The sequence below is a fragment of the Esox lucius genome, chromosome 12 (genome assembly GCF_011004845.1).
Source record: "Esox lucius isolate fEsoLuc1 chromosome 12, fEsoLuc1.pri, whole genome shotgun sequence".
Taxonomy (NCBI): domain Eukaryota; kingdom Metazoa; phylum Chordata; class Actinopteri; order Esociformes; family Esocidae; genus Esox; species Esox lucius.
Window position 1 is genome coordinate 31,592,084 of NC_047580.1, and position 24,251 is coordinate 31,616,334.

At 40.7% G+C, this 24,251-nt stretch overlaps 1 protein-coding gene across 1 annotated transcript in view; it reads left to right on the forward strand.

Moving 5' to 3' along the window:
• Positions 1 to 22,534, forward strand: part of LOC105023794 (tumor necrosis factor receptor superfamily member 14-like) — a 45,158-nt gene extending 22,624 nt beyond the window's left edge. The window contains exons 5-9 of the mRNA XM_034295696.1: positions 21,135 to 21,222; positions 21,305 to 21,474; positions 21,640 to 21,692; positions 21,803 to 21,848; positions 21,968 to 22,534. Coding sequence (XP_034151587.1) covers positions 21,135 to 21,222; positions 21,305 to 21,474; positions 21,640 to 21,692; positions 21,803 to 21,848; positions 21,968 to 22,008 — 398 coding nt within the window. The 3' untranslated portion in view covers positions 22,009 to 22,534. The remainder of the gene's footprint in view (positions 1 to 21,134; positions 21,223 to 21,304; positions 21,475 to 21,639; positions 21,693 to 21,802; positions 21,849 to 21,967) is intronic.
• The last annotated feature ends 1,717 nt before the right edge of the window (positions 22,535 to 24,251 follow it).

A 24,251-nucleotide genomic window follows, 5' to 3' on the forward strand; every position in this document is an offset into this window, starting at 1 on the left:
GACTAAGTATTAAAGAATTACTAAAATATATTAAGAAAAATGTGTAAGCTGGAAGAATTGTCCAGTTGAGGGTTGTGTGTGTACGGGGGAGCAGGCTCCGGGGACATGTTCATGAGGCCTACTGCTGTAGGAAAGTTACTGATTTTGTGTCGAGAGCTTTTGGTCCTGATGGACCTCAACTCTCTACCAGAGGGGAGAGTCCAGAAAAGTCCATTTCCAGGGTGAGAGGGATCAGCCCCAATCCTTGCCGCTCGCCTCCTCGTCCTGGAGGTGTGTAGGTCTTGTAGAGACGGCAGATCGCTGCCAGTCACCCTCTCTGCAGATCGGATGATGCGCTGCCGCCTGCCCTTGTCCTTGGCAGTGGCTGCAGCGTAACAGATGGTGATGGAGGAGGTCAGGATGGACTCTGTGATGGCAGTGTAGGAGTGTACCATCATAGTCTTTGGCAGGTTGAACTTTTTCAGCTGCCGCAGGAAGTACATCCTCTGCTGAGCTTTCTTTGTGAGCGAGGTGATGTTCAGCTCCCACTTGGGATCCTGGGTGATGGTGGTGTCCAGAAAGCGGAAGGACTCCACAGAGATGACTAGGCATCCACCCACAGCGATTGGGGAAGGGCAGCAGGGCTCCTGAAGTACACTATCATCTCCATGGTCTCCACTGTCTTTTTCCACTATCATCTCCACTGGCATTGAGCTCCAAGGCATTCTGACTGCACCAAGACACCAGATGGTCAAACACCCACATGTAGGCAGTCTCGTCTCCATCAGAAATAAGTCTGATGAGGGTGGTGTCATCTGCACACTTTAGGAGCTTGATAGTGGTGACTGGAGGTGCAGCTGTTGATGTACAGGGAGAAGAGTAGGGGGGACAGGACACAGCCTTGAGGGGAGTTGGTGCTGTTGGTCAGAGGGTCAGACTGGTGTTTCCCCAGCCTCATGTGCTGCCTCCTGTTGGACAGGATGGCTGTGATCCACCTGTATGTGGACTTGGGCACTCCCAGTTGGGAGAGCTTGTCTTGGAGCAAAGTGGGAATTATGGTGTTGAATGCGAAACTGAAATCCACAAACAGGATTCTGGCGTAGGTTCCATGGGAGTCCAGATGCTGGAGGATGAAGTGAAGAGCCATGTTGACCATGTCATCCACAGCCCTGTTGGCTCAGTAGGGAAACTGCAGTGGGTACAGAAGAGGGTCAGTGATGGTCTTGAGGTGGGACAGCACAAGGAGCTCAAATGAATTCATAACCTCAGAGGTGAGGGCATCTGTTAACATTCCCCTCCAGGATTGAAGGTTCCATTGTATTGACAGAGGTGGGGATGATTGGGATGGGTGAATGGTGGGGGGTTGCCGTTGATGGCTAGACACACATGGAGAAGGTATGTTGTCAGGACTGCCCTTTTGTCTTTCAAATCTGCAGTAGGGCTGCAACTAACAACTATTTTGATTATCGATGAATCTACCCATTACTAATAATACTAAATAATACTAAATAACCTCCAGTGGAACAGCCCTGCTGTATGACACTGTACAACTGAATTCTGTAGGAAGCCTTCACATTCAGGATGGGCTTGGTCTTGCCTGGTTTGATCTGTCTCAACATGTTGAGGACTTATTTAACACCATCGTCCGACTACTACTCTACTGTAGAAGTGTTAGGGTGTCTATAATTTCATTTAAGACGTTAGCTGCTGCAGGAAAATGCTGCATCACCATCACAGGTTTTAGTATCATGTGAACCGAAGAAGCAAAATTGATAACAGCTTATGATCACTCATCATATGATCACTTGGCTAAGCCTGTTCATACATCATGTGGATTGTAGCAGGAACAACAAGGTCTTTCAACCACCTTCACATGTTTCAGTTTCTCATGCTTCTTGGAAATAGTGATTCACAGCGTTCTCTGTATGTCTTCAAGAGCCTTTCGGGGGAAGAGTCACTGGTTTGTTGTTGTCTCTCTGTTGCTCACTTGTGCAATTGGGCTGTACGCTTCTGGCAATACTCTGCCCTCTTTCAGGGGGGTTGCAGTTGGTGGGTGTCCCTTTGGTTGATGCCTGGCAATGTGGGTGGATTGATTTCCTGCCTGTTGGGCCCTGTCTGGGGCCTTCCCCGGGTAGGGCCACAGTGTCGCCGGACCCCCCGACTCAGTTCCAAGGTGTTACGCTGCTATATTATTGTGCTGGGGGATTTGAGGAATGCACTTCCTAACTTTTCTCAGTCTCCTCCAGTTTTAAATTTTAGGAGGAGATGAGGTCAAGGTCCACACCTGCGGAGTACCTGTTTGGGTGGCCCGTTGCTGTCCCTGTCCTTGTCCACCTGGTCATACTTTTGACCTAGTCTAGAATCAAATAGACTCTGGATTTAGCCCAGAGAAATGTATTTATTATTCTAATTGGACTCTTAATATCTCACCCGGCACAGCCAGAAGAGGACTGGTCACCCCTCTGAGCCTGGATCCTCTCTAGGTTTCTTCCTAAAATTCGGCCTTCTTAGAGAGTTTTTCCTAGCCACTGAAATTCAACACTACTGTTGTTTGCTCCTTGGGGTGTCTCTGTAAAGCACTTTGTGACAACTGTTTTTGTAAAAAGGGCTTTATAAATACATTTGATTGATTGATTGAAGTGGCTATTCAATGAATTGCGGTTTTTGGCACTTCCGGGTAGACTTCTTCAGCCTCAGAGTTTGCCCCTTGGAGTAAACACTGTGCTGTCATCCTGGACAGCAGAGAGTTGAGCTGAGTTGAGATGCTCACAGAGGTGCTAAGAAAACAGTTAACCACACACTTCACATGAGCATCATGGGAGTATTACTAAGCAGTCCATTTACGGCTATCACAGTCATAAATAGCCCTACCACGCTTGAGCACAAACTGAGGTCATAGTACAAAGTACTGCACCATTTACTAGCAGTTGCATTACTATTTTACAGTAGTATTACCATGTCTGGGGGATTGTGAAGGTGGTGTCTGTGAGGTTCCTTAACAGAGATAAAAAAAAACAATCAATTTAGTATGAATCCAATAATTATGCAATTGCCATTTTTAAAGTGAACATGTCACAAGAGAGAACAACAATCCCAAATATTATACCATAATTCACAAAAATATATTTTTTCGGAACTTTTTTGTGTGGTTAAGGAATAGTTATTTCTATTCTACATCAATCCATTTCCGCAGGAGTTCATATTAAGCCCTGATCAGTAATACTAAGGTTCAAAATAATACCATCTTATATTACCTTTATTACTCATTAACTTATTGTCACTAATTTATACGAGGTCAATCAATTAAATGCACTTTCTGTAGCTTTTTTCCACCAAATGGCTCCTCAATCTGTCAGCTACAGTTGCTTGATGACAATAGAGTTCCTGGAGGGCAACCAAACTTAATTAGGCTATTAAGTATATTTGCATATTACTAATGCAAACTTACTAAAGTAATGCAACATTTTTGAGAAAAGTTATCCAAATTTGTGTAACCTTGATTATTTAATTATATCGACTAATAAATTACATTAATTTCACTAGTTAGCTTCTACAATTCCAACGCGGTATCTCCAATGAGAAGACAATGAGATACAGTTAAAATTGCAGGGCATGGTAAAGTTACGACAAAGATAATATTGTCACAGTGTGGGCATTACAAATGCCAACTAGGCGTTAGAGTGGCAGCATGTGGTTGACGCTGTAAATGCCACTGGCTCAGAAGGTTAGACGACTGGTGGCCAAAAGGCCCAAAGCCTTACAGTGTTCGTACCTCGGACACATCTGCGCGTGCACAGTTTACAATTTGTGTAGCATATCCTACTGTGTTGTGGGAGATTATATAGAACTATTTGAATTAGTCTGAATTACGATGATTTGGGAATACTTGACTTTCAATATTTGGTAAGGTGGTTTCCGATGTGGTGGCAGTAATGTCATTGTAAGCATGCCATGTGCACGAATGAACCACCATACCATCACGGATGACGGCTTTTGTGTCAGTAAAAGTTTAGTTTTTGCGACTGTCTTACCAATACAGTTGAAGAATTAATGGCAGAGCTATATTGGAAAGAGAGTAATGAAAGTGTGAAATTGGATCTGTGAAAGTGAAAACACTCTGTTACGATTACCCAGCTAACATTTTTCCGTTGTCACAATGTTGTTACGATGTTACCTGGCGACCGAAAAGGAGCTACGTTGTCAGCTACGTTGTCACAACCGGGAAGATGAACGTTTTCTTGTTGTCACTACAACGTAACTAATTGACGTTGTCAGTTGGTCGCAAGCATGTCGTAGCAACGTGGTATTTCTAAGGTTGTCAGTTGGTAATCGTGAATCCCAGGCATCCTATCCAGTTGACCATTCATTGCCCTTTTCCTCTTACATTTTTTATATTCATACGTACAGCTGGAATATGTACATTTAAGTTAATTTCTGTCCAGGCAACTTCTTGACAGTTTTACCTGCTCCATCTGTCCCATTAAATCTTAAATGTCCACAACACATTTCAGCAGGGTTCTACACCGACGTTTAGTTTTACAGTGAGGTATTATGTATAAAAATACATTTATTTTATCAACCCCTTCCCAGATATACACTGAACGAAATTATAAACGCAACACTTTTTTTACACTCTTTTTGCCCCCATTTATCATGAGCTGACCTCAAAGATCCAATACTTTTTCTATGTACACAAAAGGCCTATTTCTCTCAAATATTGTTCACAAATCTGTCTAAATCTTTGTTAGTGAGCACTTCTCCTTTGCCGAGATAATCCATCCACCTCACTGGTGTGGCATATCAAGATGCTGATTAGACAGCATGATTATTGCATAGGTGTGCCTTAGGCTGGCCACAAAAAAAGACCACTCTAAAATGTGCAGTTTTACTGTATTGGGGAGGTCCGGGTGGGGTCTGAAAACCAGTCGGTATCTGGTGTGACCACCATTTGTCTTACGCAGTGCAACACATGTCCTTCGCATAGAGTTGATCAGGTTGTTGATTGTGGCATGTGGAATGTTGGTCCACTCCTCTTCAATGCCTGTGAGAAGTTGCTGGATATTGGCAGGACCTGGAACACGCTGTCTTATACGTCGTTCCAGAGCATCCCAAAAATGCTCAATGGGTGACATGTCCAGTGAGTATGCTGGCCATGCAAGAACTGGGATGTTTTCAGCTTCCAGGAATTGTCTACAGATCCTTGCAACATGATGAATGGCACAACAATGGGCCTCAGGATGTCGTCACGGTAGCTCTGTGCATTGAAAATGCCAACAGGAAATTAAATTGGTCCAGTTTATTGCTGAGTGATCGAACGTTGGCAAGGAATATTCCATGTAGCAGAGTCCGTAGTCCACAGCACCTCGAGCGTGCCAGCGCCCCGGCATTTTCACCTCTTCGTTGGCGTTTTACTGCTTGAGCAGATGTAGCTTTGACCAGAATATACAGTAATTCAATGGATGTTATGAGTAAATCTGGGTATAAATCCACAGGAGTTGTTTCCCTGTTGTTTATGATGACCTCTCTTGAGAAAGCAATCTGAGAAAGTTTGCAGTACACTTATTTAACATAAAATAAGAAGATTGTTCACCAACTAACCAAGGAGCCATCTGCGTGCCATCAGGATCATTACTAAACATAATTAAATGTTTTAATCACACAGCTCTAAAGATGCTTTGGCTCCCACACCACTGTAGGCATCGTGCTGACCCACGTGCACTTTGGTGGGGCCCGATGCAATATATTTTAAATGGGTCCAAAATCCCTGGCGAAACCCCTGGCAATGGATGTGGCTGAAACACCTCAAATCAATAATTATTAGGGTCAGGATAGTGTTGTGGAAATTACTAATGGGAAAGGCACAGAGACTGTAGATTATTTTCACAAGTAAAGCTTTATTCAAGATTTATAAACCTGGAGAAGTTAAGAACACTCAGCAGAGTCAGGTCAAGAGCTCCATATTGAAGGTTGAGCTCAGGCCTATATACATTCAGTACAGCCCTCTGTCCCCTCCCATGCATGGTTAGTCTACATGTTTCCCTAGCTTCTCTGTAAACTTCGGTTTAGAAAGAAAACAAGATGTTAACAGCCCTTGAGAAGTTTAGCCAAAACTATAGCTATCTGTTGTAGGCACATCCTGTACAAGTGAGGAGAGCACACAATGGCCTTACTAATTGAAAGGGATTATACTTAGAATAAGCAATATGATTTCATTGTACTATGGAATAAAAACATTTTGGGTTTGAATTCTGAGAGGGTTACAACGTTTATCACTTTTAATTGCGGGCCGGCTGAACTAGGCTTGTCTGGTTTCTTTTCTGGTTGTTGATAATGAATACTTAATGGCTCTAAGAATAGGCATGATTCTTGAAGAGAAAGTGTAGAGTGTTGACCACTTACCAACTCAAAAAAACTTCAGCAAAAAGGAGCTAAAAAGGTTTCTTAGACTGCCCTTACTAACAAAACAGCAGTTTAAAGGTCAAAATGTCTTCACTTTAACTGGCCACAAGATTTTCCCCCAGAAAAGGCATAACAAAGACATTCTCAAACTAGGAAACCAACAAACCAACAAGACATGGAAAACCAAGCACTGCAGGTTATGTATTTTCTCAAAATGGCAGTGACAGCAATTAAATGTTGCCCTGTCATCATATCTTTGAAAAATGAGCTCAGTCAGCAACAGTAGGTTGTCAGTTATAAGTGGAAGTAAAAGAAAAGACAAGTTGGTATCTGCTTATATTTCTACACTTCCAGCTTTACCACAAGATTTCAACATCATGTAAAATAAGACAACTGAAAATAAAAACAGAGGAGATAGATTTCATCAGACCATGAAATCTTTATAAGTCAGATCAAATCTTTATAAGTCAGATCGTCAGATCTTTATAAGTACACAGGGAGCTAGAGTATAACTTGGGTTTAGGGGTCTAATCCAAGCTTTAAAACTGTTTTCATACACAACAAAAGTTGTCACATGATTCTGTATGGCCTCTTCCAACCGGTTTCTTCATTTGCTCAGTAATCTATTGTTTTTCCCCACAACATCCACATTCTCTTAGACACATTTCTACCAGCCTAGATGTGCCTCCCCCATCTTATTACAGGGGACCACACATTTTCTACATACAATTACTATTCCTAAAATGTGTTTATCTACCCAAAACATTTATGAAATGCTACTTTAAGAAAATCAAATGCTTAATCATTTTAAAGGCTGTCAAACGCATTTCTATAAGCGCAGGACTTTTCCTGGAGGGCCGAAACACTTCTGGATTTCATTGATGCCCGCTAATTTGGGCTGTAAACATCTAATTTGATCACTTGTATTTTTTTATATTCAGAATTGAAGGGCCTTTCTCAATAACCTCCAGTAGAACAGCCCTGCTGTATGACACTGTCCAACTGAATTCTGTAGGAAGCCTTCACATTCAGGATGGGCTTGGGCTTGCCTGGTTTGACCTGTCTCAACATGTTGAGCTCTTCTTTAACACAATCCTCTGACTACTACTGCTGGACACACTGGTTGGGGTTTGTGTCTACTCCCTGCAGGGGTAAACTACAGTGCATCAAATGGGTCCTCTGCTGTCAGCTGCCCTCTATAAAGATCCTACAGTACGTTACTCCATGCCAAAGAGTGTGCAGGATAGGTCATCGTCCACCCTGGCCAACCCAATCCAAAACCTCCCTGAGGAAAGTCAGGCAGTACAGGCATGGGGGTGCCCCAGTCGCCCCGGCAACGCTGGGTGATCCACGCATTGACGCGCATCATTCTGGCTGATGGCCGTCCGACTACCAAACGTCTGTGAATGAGACGCCCATCGTTGAGCCGATCGCCACGCACAATAGAGTACAGGTTTATTTTGTATACTTCATTCTAGTGCATTACACTTGTTTGGTTGTAGTATAATTTTTTGTTCCTTAGGTCTTAGTTGTTATTCTCCTTTCCATTTTAGACAACCTTGACCATAGAGATTAATAGACAGGGATATTTTACTCTTACATAGTAGTATAACATCACTGTGGAAATCACCTTGTTTTTTATTTCTCTTGAGTCGCTTTTCATTTTCGACCGCCTGGCCAAATGTCAGGCCAGTGTAATTACAATGTTCTGTTTATAGTTCACTGATTGGGTTGCATTTTCAGAGGTGTATATAGTAATGTGGTTAGACACAGGGAACAGAAAAAAAGGATGTGTTCAGGGCCCTGGTGGGTGTTTTATTTACACAAAACAAAGGGTGAGGGGAGGAGGGAGAAATCAACACCAAAAGACAAACCTCTTTCAAGCGGAGGCGGTTTTGTCTCTGGGGCGGCCTCCCGGTGGTGGTTTGGGAGGAATGGGTGTTGGTGGTAATAATACAGGAGGGCTCGGCCCCTTCCATCTCCTTGCCTACTTCCTGAGGCAGCGGAACACCCTTGGTGACGGTATAATTTATTAGAAAGCTGCACCAATAACTCTCATGTTATCACTGAAGCTTGTTGGGACTGTGCCTTTAAAACGAATGGAACTGTGCCAGTAAAAGTGTTGGAACTGTTCATGTTAAATTGTTGGAACTCTACTGTAGAAGTGTTAAGGTGTCTATAATTTAATAGATGTTAGCTGCTGCAGGAAAATGCTGCATCACCACTACAGGTTTTAGTATCATGTGAACCGAAGAACCAAAATAAAAAAATGAAATTAAAGAAAGTAAAAAGTATAAACAAAATATAAAATCAAATATATATTTGTAAAAGCCATGTTATAAAAAAATTATTTTAGCTAAGATTTAAAAGAAAGCACTGATGTAGCATCTCTGACAATCTCTGGTAGGCTGTTCCAGAGCATTGGGGCCTGTATAGCAAAGGCCCGGTTCCCTTTAGTTTTCAGTCTAGACTCCAGGACAGCCAGAAGTCCTTTATCACAAGTCAAGGGTCGGTTGTGGACATCACTTTATTCTCACGTTCATTGGTAGTGTTTGTGTTTACACAACCCATTGGCAAATGTTGTCTAAAAACACTAATGAGTGAGGGAAAAAAAATTTGATCCCCTGCTGATTTTGTATGTTTGCCCACTGACAAAGAAATGGTGAGTCTATAATTTGAATGGTAGGTTTATTTGAACAGTGAGAGAAAGAATAAGAACAAAATAATCCAGAAAAATGCATGTAAAAAAATGTATACATTGATTTGCATTTTAATAAGTGAAATAAGTATACGACCCCTCTGCAAAACATGACTTAGTACTTGGTGGCAAAACTCTTGTTGGCAATCACAGAGGTCAGACGTTTCTTGTAGTTGGCCACCAGGTTTGCACACCTCTCAGGAGGGATTTTGTCCCACTCCTCTTTACGAGGCTGATGTTTGGCAACTCCCTCCACAGATTTTCTATGGAATTACGGTCTGGAGACTGGCTAGGACACCATGACCTTAATGTGCTTCTTTTTGAGCCACTCCTTTGTTGCCTTGGTTGTGTGTTTTGGATCATTGTCTTGCTGAAATACTCAAGGAGGTTCTCACCAACACTTTTACAGACGTCTTCAGATGTTCATTGGCAAACTTCAGATGGGCCTGTACTTTCTTGAGCAGGGGGACCTTGTGATCAGGCTGAACTAGGCTGGCCTGGTTTCTTGTTTCTTAAACAGTGACTCAATATGTTGGATTTGAATTAAAACTTTAGTTTAATTTTCTCACCAGATGCTGATGACAATAGATTTTTTTGAAAACCATTTTTTTTATAGAAATTACTCTTAAATATGAACAAATATTAATTTTGTCGTCAATGTTTTAACAAGCACATCTTAAACAATAAATTCAATTTATATCCGTTTTGAAGTAATTATTTGTCCTTTATTTTGAAAATGTTTGTGACCCGGAAGTGTTTCTGTAATGTTGCTCACAAGACGCAGATGACTGATTGATGATCTTGTTTGCAACCGATTGCCTTAGCGTTTTCATTTTCTTTGCTTTTTCCCCAACAATCCTTGGTGACATTTCTTTCGAGATTACCCATCACAAACTCAACAGACAATGGGTAAAGTAATACTGCGCAATTTTAGCATGTCTGTCGCACAACATAAGCCTTTAGGAAACGCAGACAAAATGTCGACGAAAAATGTGTTTTTGGCTCTGCTCATAACTAAACTAGGTCTCAGAGCGGGTTACGTAAGACATTGAAATGCTCCCAGCGTATGGAGTTCGATATCTGCATAAAGGTTAAGTGTACGTATTGTTAGGAGCTTATGGAAATCCATACGTAAATTGGTGTGATCGTAAAAAAGTGAAACGTAAGTGTGAAATTAGATCTGTAAACGTACACACACCCAGTTACGATGACGGAATTATATTTTTTGCTTGTATAAATCTAGTAAAATATTATGATCTGTTGTTTTGGGGGTTTCACCTCATCCGCCCAAACAACACAATAGCATCCAACTGCAGCCCTGCAGACTGGTCTGGCTAAATACTCGGCTGGCTAAAAGTCATACTTCTGTTTCGTATATTTCGTGACCCACTCCTTGTTATTTCAAACTGTTGTCGCTTGAGTAACTTTAATAACGTTTGGACAGTTCCACTGTTTTTACTTCCGTTTCTTTATCTCCCTTACATCTAAACCTTGCTATAACTAGCTTGTCAAACCCATTATACTTTCTACAAAAGGCTGCACAATTAAGCGAATTATAATCGAAATCGCAATATTTGAACGTGTAATTTACAAATCGCCAATCTACGTGATTTTCAGCTCCAAAATAAGTGCATGAGATGCGCTGCTTGCGAGGCAACGGGCACGCATTGTACGACCGTAATAGTTTTTCTTGCAGTTGCTGTATGTTTTTTTGTAGAATGCTTAAATACAAGGACTCGTATTGTTTAATTGCTTTATGGATTTTCGATGTTCGTTTGTGTTAACATTGCAACTGCTAGCGAAGACGTCTGATTGAAGCTAGCGAGTGGCTACACGACACAAACAAAAATGGCAAACAAAGCAAACGTAGTTTGCAAACCTGGTCAAGAACTACAGGAAACGTATGATCTCTGTAATTGCAAACAAAGGTTTCTGTACCAAATATTAAGTCCTGCTTTTCTGATGTATCAAATACTTATGTCATGCAATAAAATGCAAATTAATGACTTAAAAATCATAGGATGTGATTTTCTGGATTTTTGTTTTAGATTTTTTCACTCACAGTTGAAGAGTACCTATGATATAAATGACAGACTTCTACATGCTTTGTTAGTGGGAAAACCTGCAAAATCGGCAGGTTATCAAATACTTGTTCTCCCCACTGTATTTCTGCATGGATTTTTATAACAATAGGAATCTTGGAAGCCAACCAGAGGTGCTGGACTCTGGGTTGAAATTGAATCAATTAAACATTGTTAACTGTATTTAATTCAATTCAAAAAGCGTTTACCTTGTCTTCCAACAGGTTTTAATTGTCTGTGACATGAAGATTGAAGATGAGGGATGATGTCATTGTGCTGTTCAAACCGCCCCAAGAATACAGTGTTATCTTTTTCCAGTGAAATGGAGAGGTTAGAAGAACTATGAAGCAGTTTCCAGTCTTAATGTCGATCGTAAGTTAAAGGTGTTCTAGTAACCCTCTATAGACTATTGTGTGGTTCTGGAAGGTTGTCTTCGTTAATTCAGCATTCAGGGTATAATAATGTGGGCATACAAGTTGTTATGCTTTCTATAGTTTTTTTCTGTTACGTGTGGACACTGAGTGGCTCATACATACTGTGTTACCTGTGTTACTTTGCATGTATGCAAAAATGCAAAGAGTTGTTGGAGTGATCCTATTTCCAATTGAGGACAATACAGTGTGTTTTCTGGACATATCTTACTGCTTGGATGCATCACATTTTGAAAGCAGAAGACCAGTGTTAGAATTGCTAACATACAGTTGTGCTCATAAGTTTGCATTCATTGGCAGAAATTGACATTTTTGTATTGATTTTAAATATAATACTGATCATCCAGAAATCTCTTATTTAAGGATAGTGATCATATAAAGCCATTTATTATCACATAGTTGTCTGGCTCCTCTTTAAATCATAATGATAACAGAAATCACACAAATGGCCCTGGGAAAAAAAAGTTTACATACCCTTGAATGTTTGGCCTTGTTACAGACACAAGGTGACACACGCAGGTGAAAATGCCAATTAAATGTGGATTTCCCACACCTGTGGCTTTTTAAATTGCAATTAGTGTCTTGTAATCAATTGTCAATGAGTTTGTTAGCTGTCATGTGGATACACTGAGAAGGCTAGATACTGAGCCATGGGGAGCAGAAAATAACTGTTGAATGACCTCCGTAACAAGGTAATGGAACTTTATAAAGATGGGAAAAGGTTATAAAAAGATCTCCAAAGCCTTGCAACTGCCAGCCAGTACTGTTTAATCACTTATTAAGAAGTGGGAAATTTGGGGATTTCTTGATACCAAGCCAAGGTCAGGTAGACCAAGAAAGATTTCAGCCAAAACTGCCTGACATTTTTTTTGGGATACAAAGAAAAACCCACAGTTAACTTAAGGAGAAATACAGGCTGCTCTGGGAAAAGACTGTGGTTATTTCAAAGAGCACAATACGAAGATATTTGAACAAAAATGAGCTACATGGTCGAGTTGCCAGAAAGAAGCCTTTACTGCGCCAGTGCCACAAAAAAGCCTGGTTACAATATGCCTGATGACACTTTCACATGGCTTCTGGCACACTGTAATTTGGAGTGAAGAGACAAAAATAAAGCTTTATGGTCACCACCATAAGCTTTATGTTTTGAGAGGGGACAACAAGGCCTATAGTGAACAGAATACCATCCCCACTGTGAAGCACTGATGTTTTGGGGGTGTGTGAGCTCTAAAGGCTCAGGGAATCTTGTGAAAATGTATGGCAAGATGAATGCAGCATGTTATCAGAAAATACTGGCAGACAATTTGCATTCTTCTGCATGAAAGCTGCGCATGGGATGTTCTCTTGGAATTTTCAGCACGACAATGACCCTAAGCACAAGGCCAAGTTGACCCTCCAGTGGTTACAGCAGAAAAAGGTGAAGGTTCTGGAATCGCCATCACAGTCTCCTGGCCTTAATATCATCTAAACACTCTGGGGAAATCTCAAATGTGCGGTTCATGCAAGACGACCAAAGACTTTGCATGACCTGGAGGCATTTTGTAAAGACGAATGGGCAGCCTGTATGCTGTCATTGATGCTAAAGGGGACAACACACAGTATTAAGAACTAAGGGTATGCAGATTTTTTTCTTTGTTGCCATATTTTGTTTTATGGTTGTGACACTGTTATGATCTACAGTTGAATGTGAATCCCATAAGAAATATAAGATGTTTTGCCTGCTCTCTCATGTTTTCTTTACATATGGTACAAATATTACCAATTCTCCAAGGGTATGCAAACTTTTATCGCAAATGTAAGTATATCGGTGGGTGTTGTTAAAGTTGTTTTGATCTGTAATTCTGTGGATTGTTTATGATCACATTTACATATATTGGTTGACATCCATACAAGAATCATACTCACTGGCTGAATCGCATATCGTATACTTGCATACTATATAGTATGCCAGATTAGTTTGCGAGAAGATTAGTACGTCTCCAACCCTTTTTGTCACTGTTAACACAGACACATCCAAATTGGCCTCTTGTTAAATGCTGTTTGAAGTCAGTATTCCAAATTGCATTTAGAAAAATAAGAAGTGATTTCAGTGTTAAGACCTGTAGTGTGAACAAAGTAACATACGTTTCCGTAACATTTACGACACATAAACAACACTTATTTTGACACTTTATTCAGTGTTCTTTTGAGGCCTGTGTGACACCAGAATACATCTATTTTATAATAAACATATTTACATTTTCTTTATTTACAGTTTGGCATTTCTATGCTGAATCTTGTAAATGTGAAGTCCTTTTCCAAATGTAATCCAGCTGAGTACAGAATAGGTGATGAATGTTGTCCAATGTGTTCACCAGGTAAGGACCATCTATAAATATGAATTGATTATTATGAAGAAAAAAAATGTACATACCAATTCATCAATGACATATCGACTTACTGTCCTACAGGAAACCGGGTCAATAGACACTGTACAGAGTATACAAGTACTTCCTGTATCCCCTGTATTGGCTCCACCTACCTTGATACACCCAATGGTCTTACAGCATGTATACCATGTACACAATGTGACCCAGGCTTTGGTTTGATGGTAAAACATCCATGTAGACCTTCATCAGACACTGTCTGTGAGCCACTGGAGGGGTTCTACTGTACAGACCCAACTAAGGATGGTTGTAAAGCAGCCCAGAGACACAGCAGCTGTGAACCTGGTCAATACGTCAGACAGAAAGGTAGGCTTTTTTTATGGAAATATTGCATTATATCGAGTTAATGTATGATTACGCAAACGCTGAGTTAAAGCTGAGGAGATGTTAGCTTTAAGTTAACATCTCAAGTTAGGATTCCAGTCATAGCCCTTAGCACATGTACCTGTACATACAGTAGGTGGAAAGTGCTTACATTGAAATGCTGTACAGTAACATGCCAAACATGACATCTGCACTTTACATTGCTTCCCTGGCCAATAAAGCCGGTTTGATATCCTAAAGAATAATTTCATTTAGGTGTACGGATGACAGAGTCGTTCTGAACATTGACGATTTATAATCATTTATAAAACAAAAATTCTACAGTGTCTATATTTATGATCACTAATGTACAGTTACCAGATTACATGACATCCTGTGTACTGAATATGTTGAGCCTGTTTGTCTATTGTGAAGAATTCTCTGCAGAACACAAGGTCACGTAAGCCAGAATTATAATGTTTTTCTCTGAACTGGCCTGTAACGCTTAATACTGTGAAGATCATATTATATAGCACAGCTGATTGTCCAGGGTTGTGTCCCACACAAAATAAAGTGTGATTGCTCTATTTCTTAAGGGCTCAAATACACACTTTAAATTCCAAGACCCCTTTGCATCATGAACAAATATTGTATGCAATGTAAAACATGTCAAATGTCTGTGCACTTGTGTCTAAAATTGCATGGTCATATATTGAGGGCCGTGGTCGAATTACAGTTAAAATCTGTAATTACATTTTGCAAGCCTACATATAGTTATGTGCTTGCAAGCTATATTTGACAAGCCTGTACAATGAAGTCGTAATTCTGTAACCAAACTTGTATAAATTTAACTTGGATTGCAAGCATATTTCATTCATGACAGGTTTACGACGTGCAGTTTTGTGTTTCGAGGTTCCTAAGTAAAAAAAAAAATCTCCCGAAGTAAGAGATGGGTGGGCCTTCCACTCATTCTGGCAACTGTTAGTACACACCTTCATTCTTTATTGTTGTATGGAACTGCAACTTGCAAAGACTCTTGCATGGCTGCCCTTTCGAGTAAATGTATTTGTTTAAACATTTTCATATGTATGTTAAGCAAGTGTACAGTTTCTTAATCAGGACCAATCATGTGCATTCATATAGGCCTACCTTCCATTTCTCGCTATGTTGCACCTTTCCTTTCCTTGTCAGCTGGGAGGGACACACACCTTGATCAGGCATTATATTCGGTGTCAACACACTAGTGATGGGAAGTTCGACTCTTTCTACTGACTCGGATCTTGTCGAGTCGTTCAGTAAAGTTTGATTCTTTTGAGTCATTTTGTTCATTTGAGTCAATAATGCCTCAATGCACACAGAATTTGATCGGAGAACTGAGCTGGAGGACCCGGTATGAATCATGATCATGTTGTAGTAATCTGCTGTCAAACGTTCGACTTAACAATACAATCGTTCGTGAACTGCTCATCACTACAATACCCAGTCAGAACTTTTTTTGGGAAGCCAGGGGAGAGTAAAGCTCAACATCTGTAATTTGTGATCAGTAGCACTGTTGCGATCACCATCATCATCAACATTGCTGTCATTATAATCAACAAATGTGATGTTAGAAGATCGACATGATGGAATTTAATCAGTGTCTTCCTAACCTGTCTGGTGGCGGTTCGTGATGGTCCAGGTTAGCGCTTTTTTATGTGAATGTCAAACCAACATATTCAGTAATAACCACTTTTGACGTTTATGACACAATTACTCCATGCACCTGCTAAACTACTTAAGAATGCTCACGCTATTTTCCTCTGTTTTTCTGCCCTGCTCACTTACCAACATTTCATATTTTAAAAACGATGTCGTCCATCTCGTGTTGTGTAGCAGGCTAAGGCTGACTGATGTAGGAGCTGCACTACAGCCGTCGAGCATACAGCGTTGCCGTCAACTGTTATGAAATGCCCCCTTTCAAATACATTACTGCTGCTACACTACTCGCGTAGCTTGTAAAAGTTCCCTGATTGTCTACTATTTCAGGTGGATTTTCAAAGTAAGCACCCGTGCATGCTTTTTGGGGATATATATACCACAACCGCCTGCTCAGTAAAAGAGAAGGGGTTTCCACAATTCTCTCGTCTTTTCATTTGATGGAAAAAGTCAGTTGTCATCTCCTATATTGATAGTTATTGCATCAATGTACATTGGGGAGAACAAGTATTTGATAACCTGCAAAATCAGCAGTGTTTCCCACTTACAAAGCATGTAGAAGTCTGTAATTTTAATCATAGGTACTCTTCAATTTTCATTTTATTGCATGACATAAGTATTTGATACATCAGAAAAGCAGAACTTAATATTTGGTACAGAAACCTTTGTTTGCAATTACAGAGATCATACGTTTCCTGTAGTTCTTGACCAGGTTTGCACACACTGCAGCAGGGATTTTGGCCCACTCCTCCATACAGACCTTCTCTAGATCCTTCAGGTTTCGGGGCTGTTGCTGGGCAATACAGACCTTCAGCTCCCTCCAAAGATTTTCTATTGGGTTCAGGTCTGGAGACTGGCTAGGCCACTCCAGGACCTTGAGATGCTTCTTAAGGACCCACTCTTTATTTGCCCTGGCTGTTTGTTTTGGGTCATTGTCATGCTGGTGGAAGGCCCAGCCACGACCCAACTTCAATGCTCTTACTGAGGGAAGGAGGTTGTTGGCCAAGATCTTGCGAAACATGGCCCCATCCATCCCTGCCTCAATACGGTGCAGTCGTCCTGTCCCCTTTGCAGAAAAGCATCCCCAAAGAATGATGTTTCCACCTCCATGCTTCACGGTTGGGATTGTGTTCTTGGGGTTGTACACATCCTTCTTCCTCCAAACACAGCGAGTGGAGTTTAGACCAAAAAGCTCTATTTCTGTCTCATCAGACCACATGACCTTCTCCCATTACTCCTCTGGATCTTCCAGATTTTCATTGGCAAACTTCAGACAGGCCTGGACATGCGCTGGCTTGAGCAGGGGGACCTTGCATGCGCTGTAGGATTATAATCCATGACAGCGTAGTGTGTTACTAATGGTTTTCTTTGAGACTGTGGTCCCAGCTCTCTTCAGGTCATTGACCAGGTCCTGCCGTGTAGTTCTGGGCTGATTCCTCACCTTCCTCATGATCATTGATGCCCCACGAGGTGAGATCTTGCATGGAGCCCCAGACCAAGGGAGATTGACCGTCATCTTGAACGTCTTCCATTTTCTAATAATTGCGCCAACAGTTGTTGCCTTCTCACCAAGCTGCTTGCCTATTGTCCTGTAGCCCATCCCAGCCTTGTGCAGGTCTAAAATTGTATCCCTGATGTCCTTACACAGCTCTCTGGTCTTGGCCATTTTGGAGAGGTTGGAGTCTGTTTGATTGTGTGGACAGGTGCCTTTTATACAGGTAACGAGTTCAAACAGGTGCAGTTACTACAGGTAATGAGTGGAGAACAGGAGGGCTTCTTAAAGAAAAACTAACAGGTCTGTGAGAGCCGGAATTCTTAGTGGTTGGTAGGTGATTAAAATACTTATGTCATGCAATAAAATGCAAATTAATTATATAGAAATCATACAATGTGATTTTCTGGATTTTTGTTTTAGATTCTGTCTCTCACAGTTGAAGTGTGCCTAAGATACAAATTATTAATTATCTCTACATGTTTTGTAGGTAGGAAAACCTGCAAAATCGGCAGTGTATCGAATACTTGTTCTCCCGACTGTAATTCACATATGAATGGAAAAACTAACGTTGGTTAGTGTGAAGTATGCGACTTGAGATTCAGCCTTAGTTTTAATCCATACCAAAAGTAGCCTACTTAGTTGAAAAATCCATCCATCATCTTCCGCTTATCCGGGGCCGGGTCGCGGGGGCAGCAGTCTAAGCAGGGATGCCCAGACTTCCCTCTCCCCAGACACTGACCCCTCTCGATGTGGAGGAGCAGCGGCTCTACTCTGAGCTCCTCCCGGGTGACCGAGCTTCTCACCCTATCTCTAAGGGATCGCCCAGCCACCCTGCGGAGAAAGCTCATTTCGGCCGCCTGTATCCGGGATCTTGTCCTTTCGGTCATGACCCAAAGCTCATGACCATAGATGAGAGTAGGAACGTAGATTGACCGGTAAATCGAGAGCTTCGCCTTGCGGCTCAGCTCTTTCTTCACCACGACAGACCGATACATCAACCGCATTACTGCAGAAGCTGCACCGATCCGTCTGTCAATCTCCCGTTCCTTCCTTCCCTCACTCGTGAACAGGACCCCTAGATACTTAAACTCCTCCACTTGAGGCAGGCACTCTCCACCAACCTGAAGTGGGCAAGCCACCCTTTTCCGACTGAGGACCAAACCGTCCAAGTGCATGCTGAAGGTCCTGGCTTGAAGGGGCCAACACGACAACATCATCCGCAAAGAGCAGAGACGAAATCGTGTGGTCCCCAAACCTGACACCCTCCGGCCCCTGGCTGCGCCTAGAAATTCTGTCCATAAACATTTTTTTTTTAGTTGAAAAATATGAAAGGGTAATTATTGTTGCCAAGTAGATGAGGAAGTCATTTGACTATAAATGTATTTAGCTCAGCTCACAGAGGTGCAGTGGAGATCATTAAACATTGAACTCTACATTTCAGGCCTCCCGAATGGCCCGGGGGGCTGCTTCGCTACGGGTTTGGCGATTGTGGCCGGGGGGCCTGTTGGGTGGCGCGTATTGGTCTGTCTGGCGTGGGGAAGTATTTGGCATTGGGGAATTCCTTGTGCCGCTGCCTTGTAGCAACATTTCTAGTGAGTCGTGTGCCTTTTAACCTAGCTATGAATAAGGCAATGTTAGCGAGTGTTTCTTCTGACAGGTTGGCTGATTAAAGCCCACAAGTCTACGACTCTCCCAAACCCACAGGAGTGGTGACACAAGAATGTGCAGTGAAATTGGGGGAGAAAAAAACTTCCCACAATTGCAGAGAACTAATTGTCTTCTAGAATGAGCTGTTTTCCATTAGATTGATGGGACTTATCCAAACAGTGTGATTGGTTGTAACAATGCCAATATAATTGACTGATCAAGTGTATAAGGCCCACCCCTCTTACTTTTTCAGTTACAAACCTCAAAATACAAAACTTCTTGTAGTAGACGTGTCAAAATTCAGCGAGTGCAAAATAAAGATCTGTGCGTGCATTTCAGCTGGTAAATATTGTTGTTGTAAATCTGAGGCTGTATTCACCAAACATCTTAAGGCTAAAAGTAGCTCCTAACTTACTGGTTTTGGAAAAATTGGTGTGTCAGTCCTGACTTAAGGCCTCCTACATTTTTGGTCAAAGTATTTCACAAATGTTTTAGAGCTAAAACCAGCTCCTAAATCTGTGAATAGTTAGGGAGAGTCAAGAGAACTCCTAAGTCCCTAAGGCCAAGTCACAAATATTCCTAAAAGGGCTGCTGCCGGCAATCCGCCTCCTAATCAGGTTGATGTTTTAGAAACATTTACTGATACTGAGATTTTAACAAGGTATCACCTTAATCATAAGGTTATTATGATCATAGTAGAGCTAGTAGTCATTGATGCAGTCACTTCACCAACAGAAACAAACCGATAACATCGGCCATCAAGGTTTGACAACTCGCTATTTGGTCACAAGGAAAATGCAGCTGTGCAGCACAGATTAACTACATATATATGAGTCATCTGTCGGTAGAATATTACATCAAACAATAAATGCCCTCCCCAGACCCCATATCGTGTGAATATCATTCGGTTTCCTAATGATATTCGCACACTATATGAAGAAACAAATCCGAGTTCATGGCCATACCTCAACCACCTGGTGTAGTTGGTGCTATAGATGGGACACCTGGTGTAGTTGGTGCTATAGATGGGACACCTGGTGTAGTTGGTGCTATAGATGGGACACCTGGTGTAGTTGGTGCTATAGATGGAACACACAATTGCAGGAATTATTGCAGCATCCAAAGATGAACGTGCATTACTTTATGAACTGCCAGACATGTAGGAGGCTGACACTCAGTTGAACATATCTTAAATAGTCATTATATAATTCCTGGTTTCATGTTTAATCAGTGATACTTGGCCTACATTTTTATTTGTATATCTTTATTTCAATTTGTCACCATTACTAGAATGTCATCTAGAATTGCCATTTGTACAGGCACAAATATTTATCCCACATGTAACATCCACTATAGTTAATACTTTGCATGCATTTTCTGCCCTCTATTTGCTTTAATTGCACATTTAGTATTGCAATTTGTACTGCATTTGCCCACACTGCACATCTATACATCCCACTTGTAAAATACATATAGGCCTACTTGTAAATTCCTCTGCCCTCTTCTATTTATACTTCTGGTTAGATGTTAACTGCATTTCATTGAACTGTACTTGTTCAATTACAATAAAGTTGAATCTAATGTAATGACACACCCTTCTACAGTATTGCTTTGATGAACTCGCTGACAGAGACCCCTCCCCTGTCAGCCAATCACTGTGGGCATAGTAAGTAAACGTGTTCATGGAACACATCTTCCTTAGCAACAGGGTCAACCCCGCCCTTTCTCTGACCTTAAAATGTCTCCCCATTCCTTAGTAAAACTCGGACTTAGCAGCTTTGTGAATAGGTTTTAAGAGGAAACTCTTAGCTAGGAACCTTATGCTGTTTAGACATTTAGACACAGGTGCACAGACATTTGACATGTTTAATATTCTTTAATATTGACCACACTGCACATTTTGATGTGTATGACTACTTGGAAACATTAATTCTGATAAATTTAAAGGTTAATTAATTAATTAACTTTGTATTGATGCAGCAACAAAATCTACAGATACTGTGTGTGATAGCTGCACTGGTGACACCTATTCAGATGGATCCTTTTCTTCCTGCCGACCACACACACAGTAAGTTGAAAAGATACATACAATTGTACAATTTGGTTGACCACATTGTCCATTACCTTTGACCTATTTTCTCTTATTATAGATGTGACACAATGAACCTTAAGCAAATTAAACCTGGAACTCATCAGTCTGATTCTGAATGTGGACAAGAAACCTCATCTCCTATAGCTGCAATTGTATCTCCTGTTCTGATAACAGTCCTTATTATGGTTGGAATTGGCCTATATTTTGTAAAAAAAAGATCTGAATCTGGTAAGATCATTTTCTGGTATTGTTAAGGTTCCAGTAGTTGGGTTGATTGCCTACAAATGAACACTTGTCACTTAACCAGGATTATATTTCTTTAAGTTCCACAGTGTACCGGTCATCATGGAATACTGACTGTTTTTGCCTCGTTGTTAATTCTTGTATTTTAAGGGACACGCAAATCTGAAAACACATACCCACTAAACCCAGAAGCCCCTACAGAGGTATGTAAACTCCCCCACCCAGTACTTCATATAACTGTGGTAAGGAGGGGAATGACATGCATTGTTAAGAGATTTCTATGATGGTTTTTGAGTTGAGGTTTCCATTGTAGGAATCTGGTGCAGGTGGACATATACTGTTAGTGGGAACAAGAACAGGTAAATTCATCTGTCAGGATTTATTCATAGAGTTCATGAATATGATTTTAAATACAATTATTTATCACTCAAATGTTTTTGTATGATCTCAACATGCTATTATTCTGCTTCAAAATCAGAGGAAAACCTCCAGGACATTCAACAAAACAGTCAAGACTGATGAAAGGTTCATTGGCTTGGGTGTAATGGGATGATTTCTGTCCCACTACAAGGTTAATGTGATAGACTCCAGTTTTTTTAAACAGTTGGTGGCTTCACATTTGTTTCGTAGTGTACAGATTAAACAGGCCACTGAGCAATCTTAAGATGAGTGCACTAACTGGAAATTGCTCTGGATAAGATATTCCACCAAATGACTTAAACATCCCACAACATCACCATGGACATTGTGGAACTTGTGTTCTGTTGATACAAACTCTGTCCAAAGGACCTTGGAATGAGACATCCAGGACACTGGTATGGAAGAAATGGACTCCACTTGTTGGATTTATATGACCTCATATGACTCCTTTATAGACTGATCTTATATTGATCCCATTACAGACTGAACCACAAGTGTAAGTGGTGTAAAGAGTAGGATATGACCAGTTACCAATGATGTACAGCTCCAAATAAAATTAAGAGACCACTGCATCTTTTTCTTTCCTTTCCAAAAAAGTTGAAAAGGGAAGTTGAGTGAGTAACAGAAGCGTTCAATTTGCAGTGGTATTTTAATTTTTTGCAGTATTATTTTAACCCTTCTGTTCCTCACTCAAAACCTTGGTGTAGTGGTCTCTTAATTATTTCCAGAGCTGTATATTATACAAACTGACTGGTCACAATCCTCAATTACTGTACATTATTGTAGAGAGATTTTGATGTATATATTGTACATACTTCATGCAGATCCACTTTAGTATTAGATTTGTAGATTGTATTGATGGTTTGCTTATAATATAATAGTAAACACTATACAACAATATATTCAAAGATTTTACTGAGTTCGATTTGATATGAGGATTTAAATAATACCATTAGGTCCTTATCGATGGATTTCTCATGAGTGGGAATACAAATACATGAGTATGGGAAATAATTTATTTCAGCTCATGAAATGTTGGACAAACACTTCACCTGAATTAATATTTATTTTCTATGGAAGTAACAAGTTAGGTTTGTTAGGTTTTCATAAACCATGATATCTGTTTTGTCTTGTTGTGTGCTCCCAGTGATAAATTTGATTGAAGAATAATCTATGATTCATGAACTGCTATGGTATTAACAGGCCAATTTAATTAATTTGTTTACTGCAGGTTCAGACAAAACACAGAGTGTGTACATTCAAATTCTCAGTCTGGCTGCCCTACAGCAGCATGGGTAAACCACTAGGAGCAGAGCTGCACTCAGAACTGGAGTTACAAAACTCTGGTAACTATAATTTAATTAAATTTAATTATATCATCTATGATCACAGAGTTTAGAACAAGATGGAAGATTGTTTTTTAGTGGCAGTATTTGGGTGGAAAACTATAACAACTTTGGTGAAGGCGAGGAACATGCATATAAATATGGCTTTCGCACCACTGGACAGTAAGAAGAGACCACAGAGATTATACACACAGGTGCTGGTCATAAAATTTGAATATCATCGAAAAGTAGATTTTATTTCAGTAATTCCATTCAAAAAGTGAAACTTGTATATTATATTCATTCATTACACACAGATGGTTATATTTCAAATGTTCATTTCTTTTAATTGTGATGATTATACCTGACAACTAATGAAAATCCCAAATTCAGTATCTCTGAGAATTTGAATATTAAGACCAATTCAAAAAAAGGATTTTTAGAAATGTTGGCCAACTGAAAAGTATGAACATGAAAAGTATGAGCATGTACAGCACTCAATACTTAGTTGGGGATCCTTTTGCCTGAATTACTGCAGCAATGCGGCGTGGCATGGAGTTGATCAGTCTGTGGCACTGCTCAAGTGTTATGAGAGCCCAGGTTGCTCTGATAGTGGCCTTCAGGTCTTCTGCATTGTTGGGTCTGGCGTATTGCATCTTCCTCTTCACAATACCCCATAGATTTTCTATAGGGTTAAGGTCAGGCGAGTTTGCTGGCCAATTAAAAACGGATACCATGGGTTGACCTTGGACCTCAGAAAACACAGTGGACCAACACCAGCAGATGACATGGCACCCCAAACCATCACTGACTGTGGAAACTTTACACTGGACTTCAAGCAACGTGGATTATGTGCCTCTCCTCTCTTCCTCCAGACTCTGGGACCTTGATTTCCAAAGGAAATGCTAAATTTACTTTCATCATAGAACATAACTTAGCAGCAGTCCAGTCCTTTTTGTCTTTAGCCCAGGCGAGACGCTTCTGACGCTGTGTCTTGTTCAAGTGTGGCTTGACACA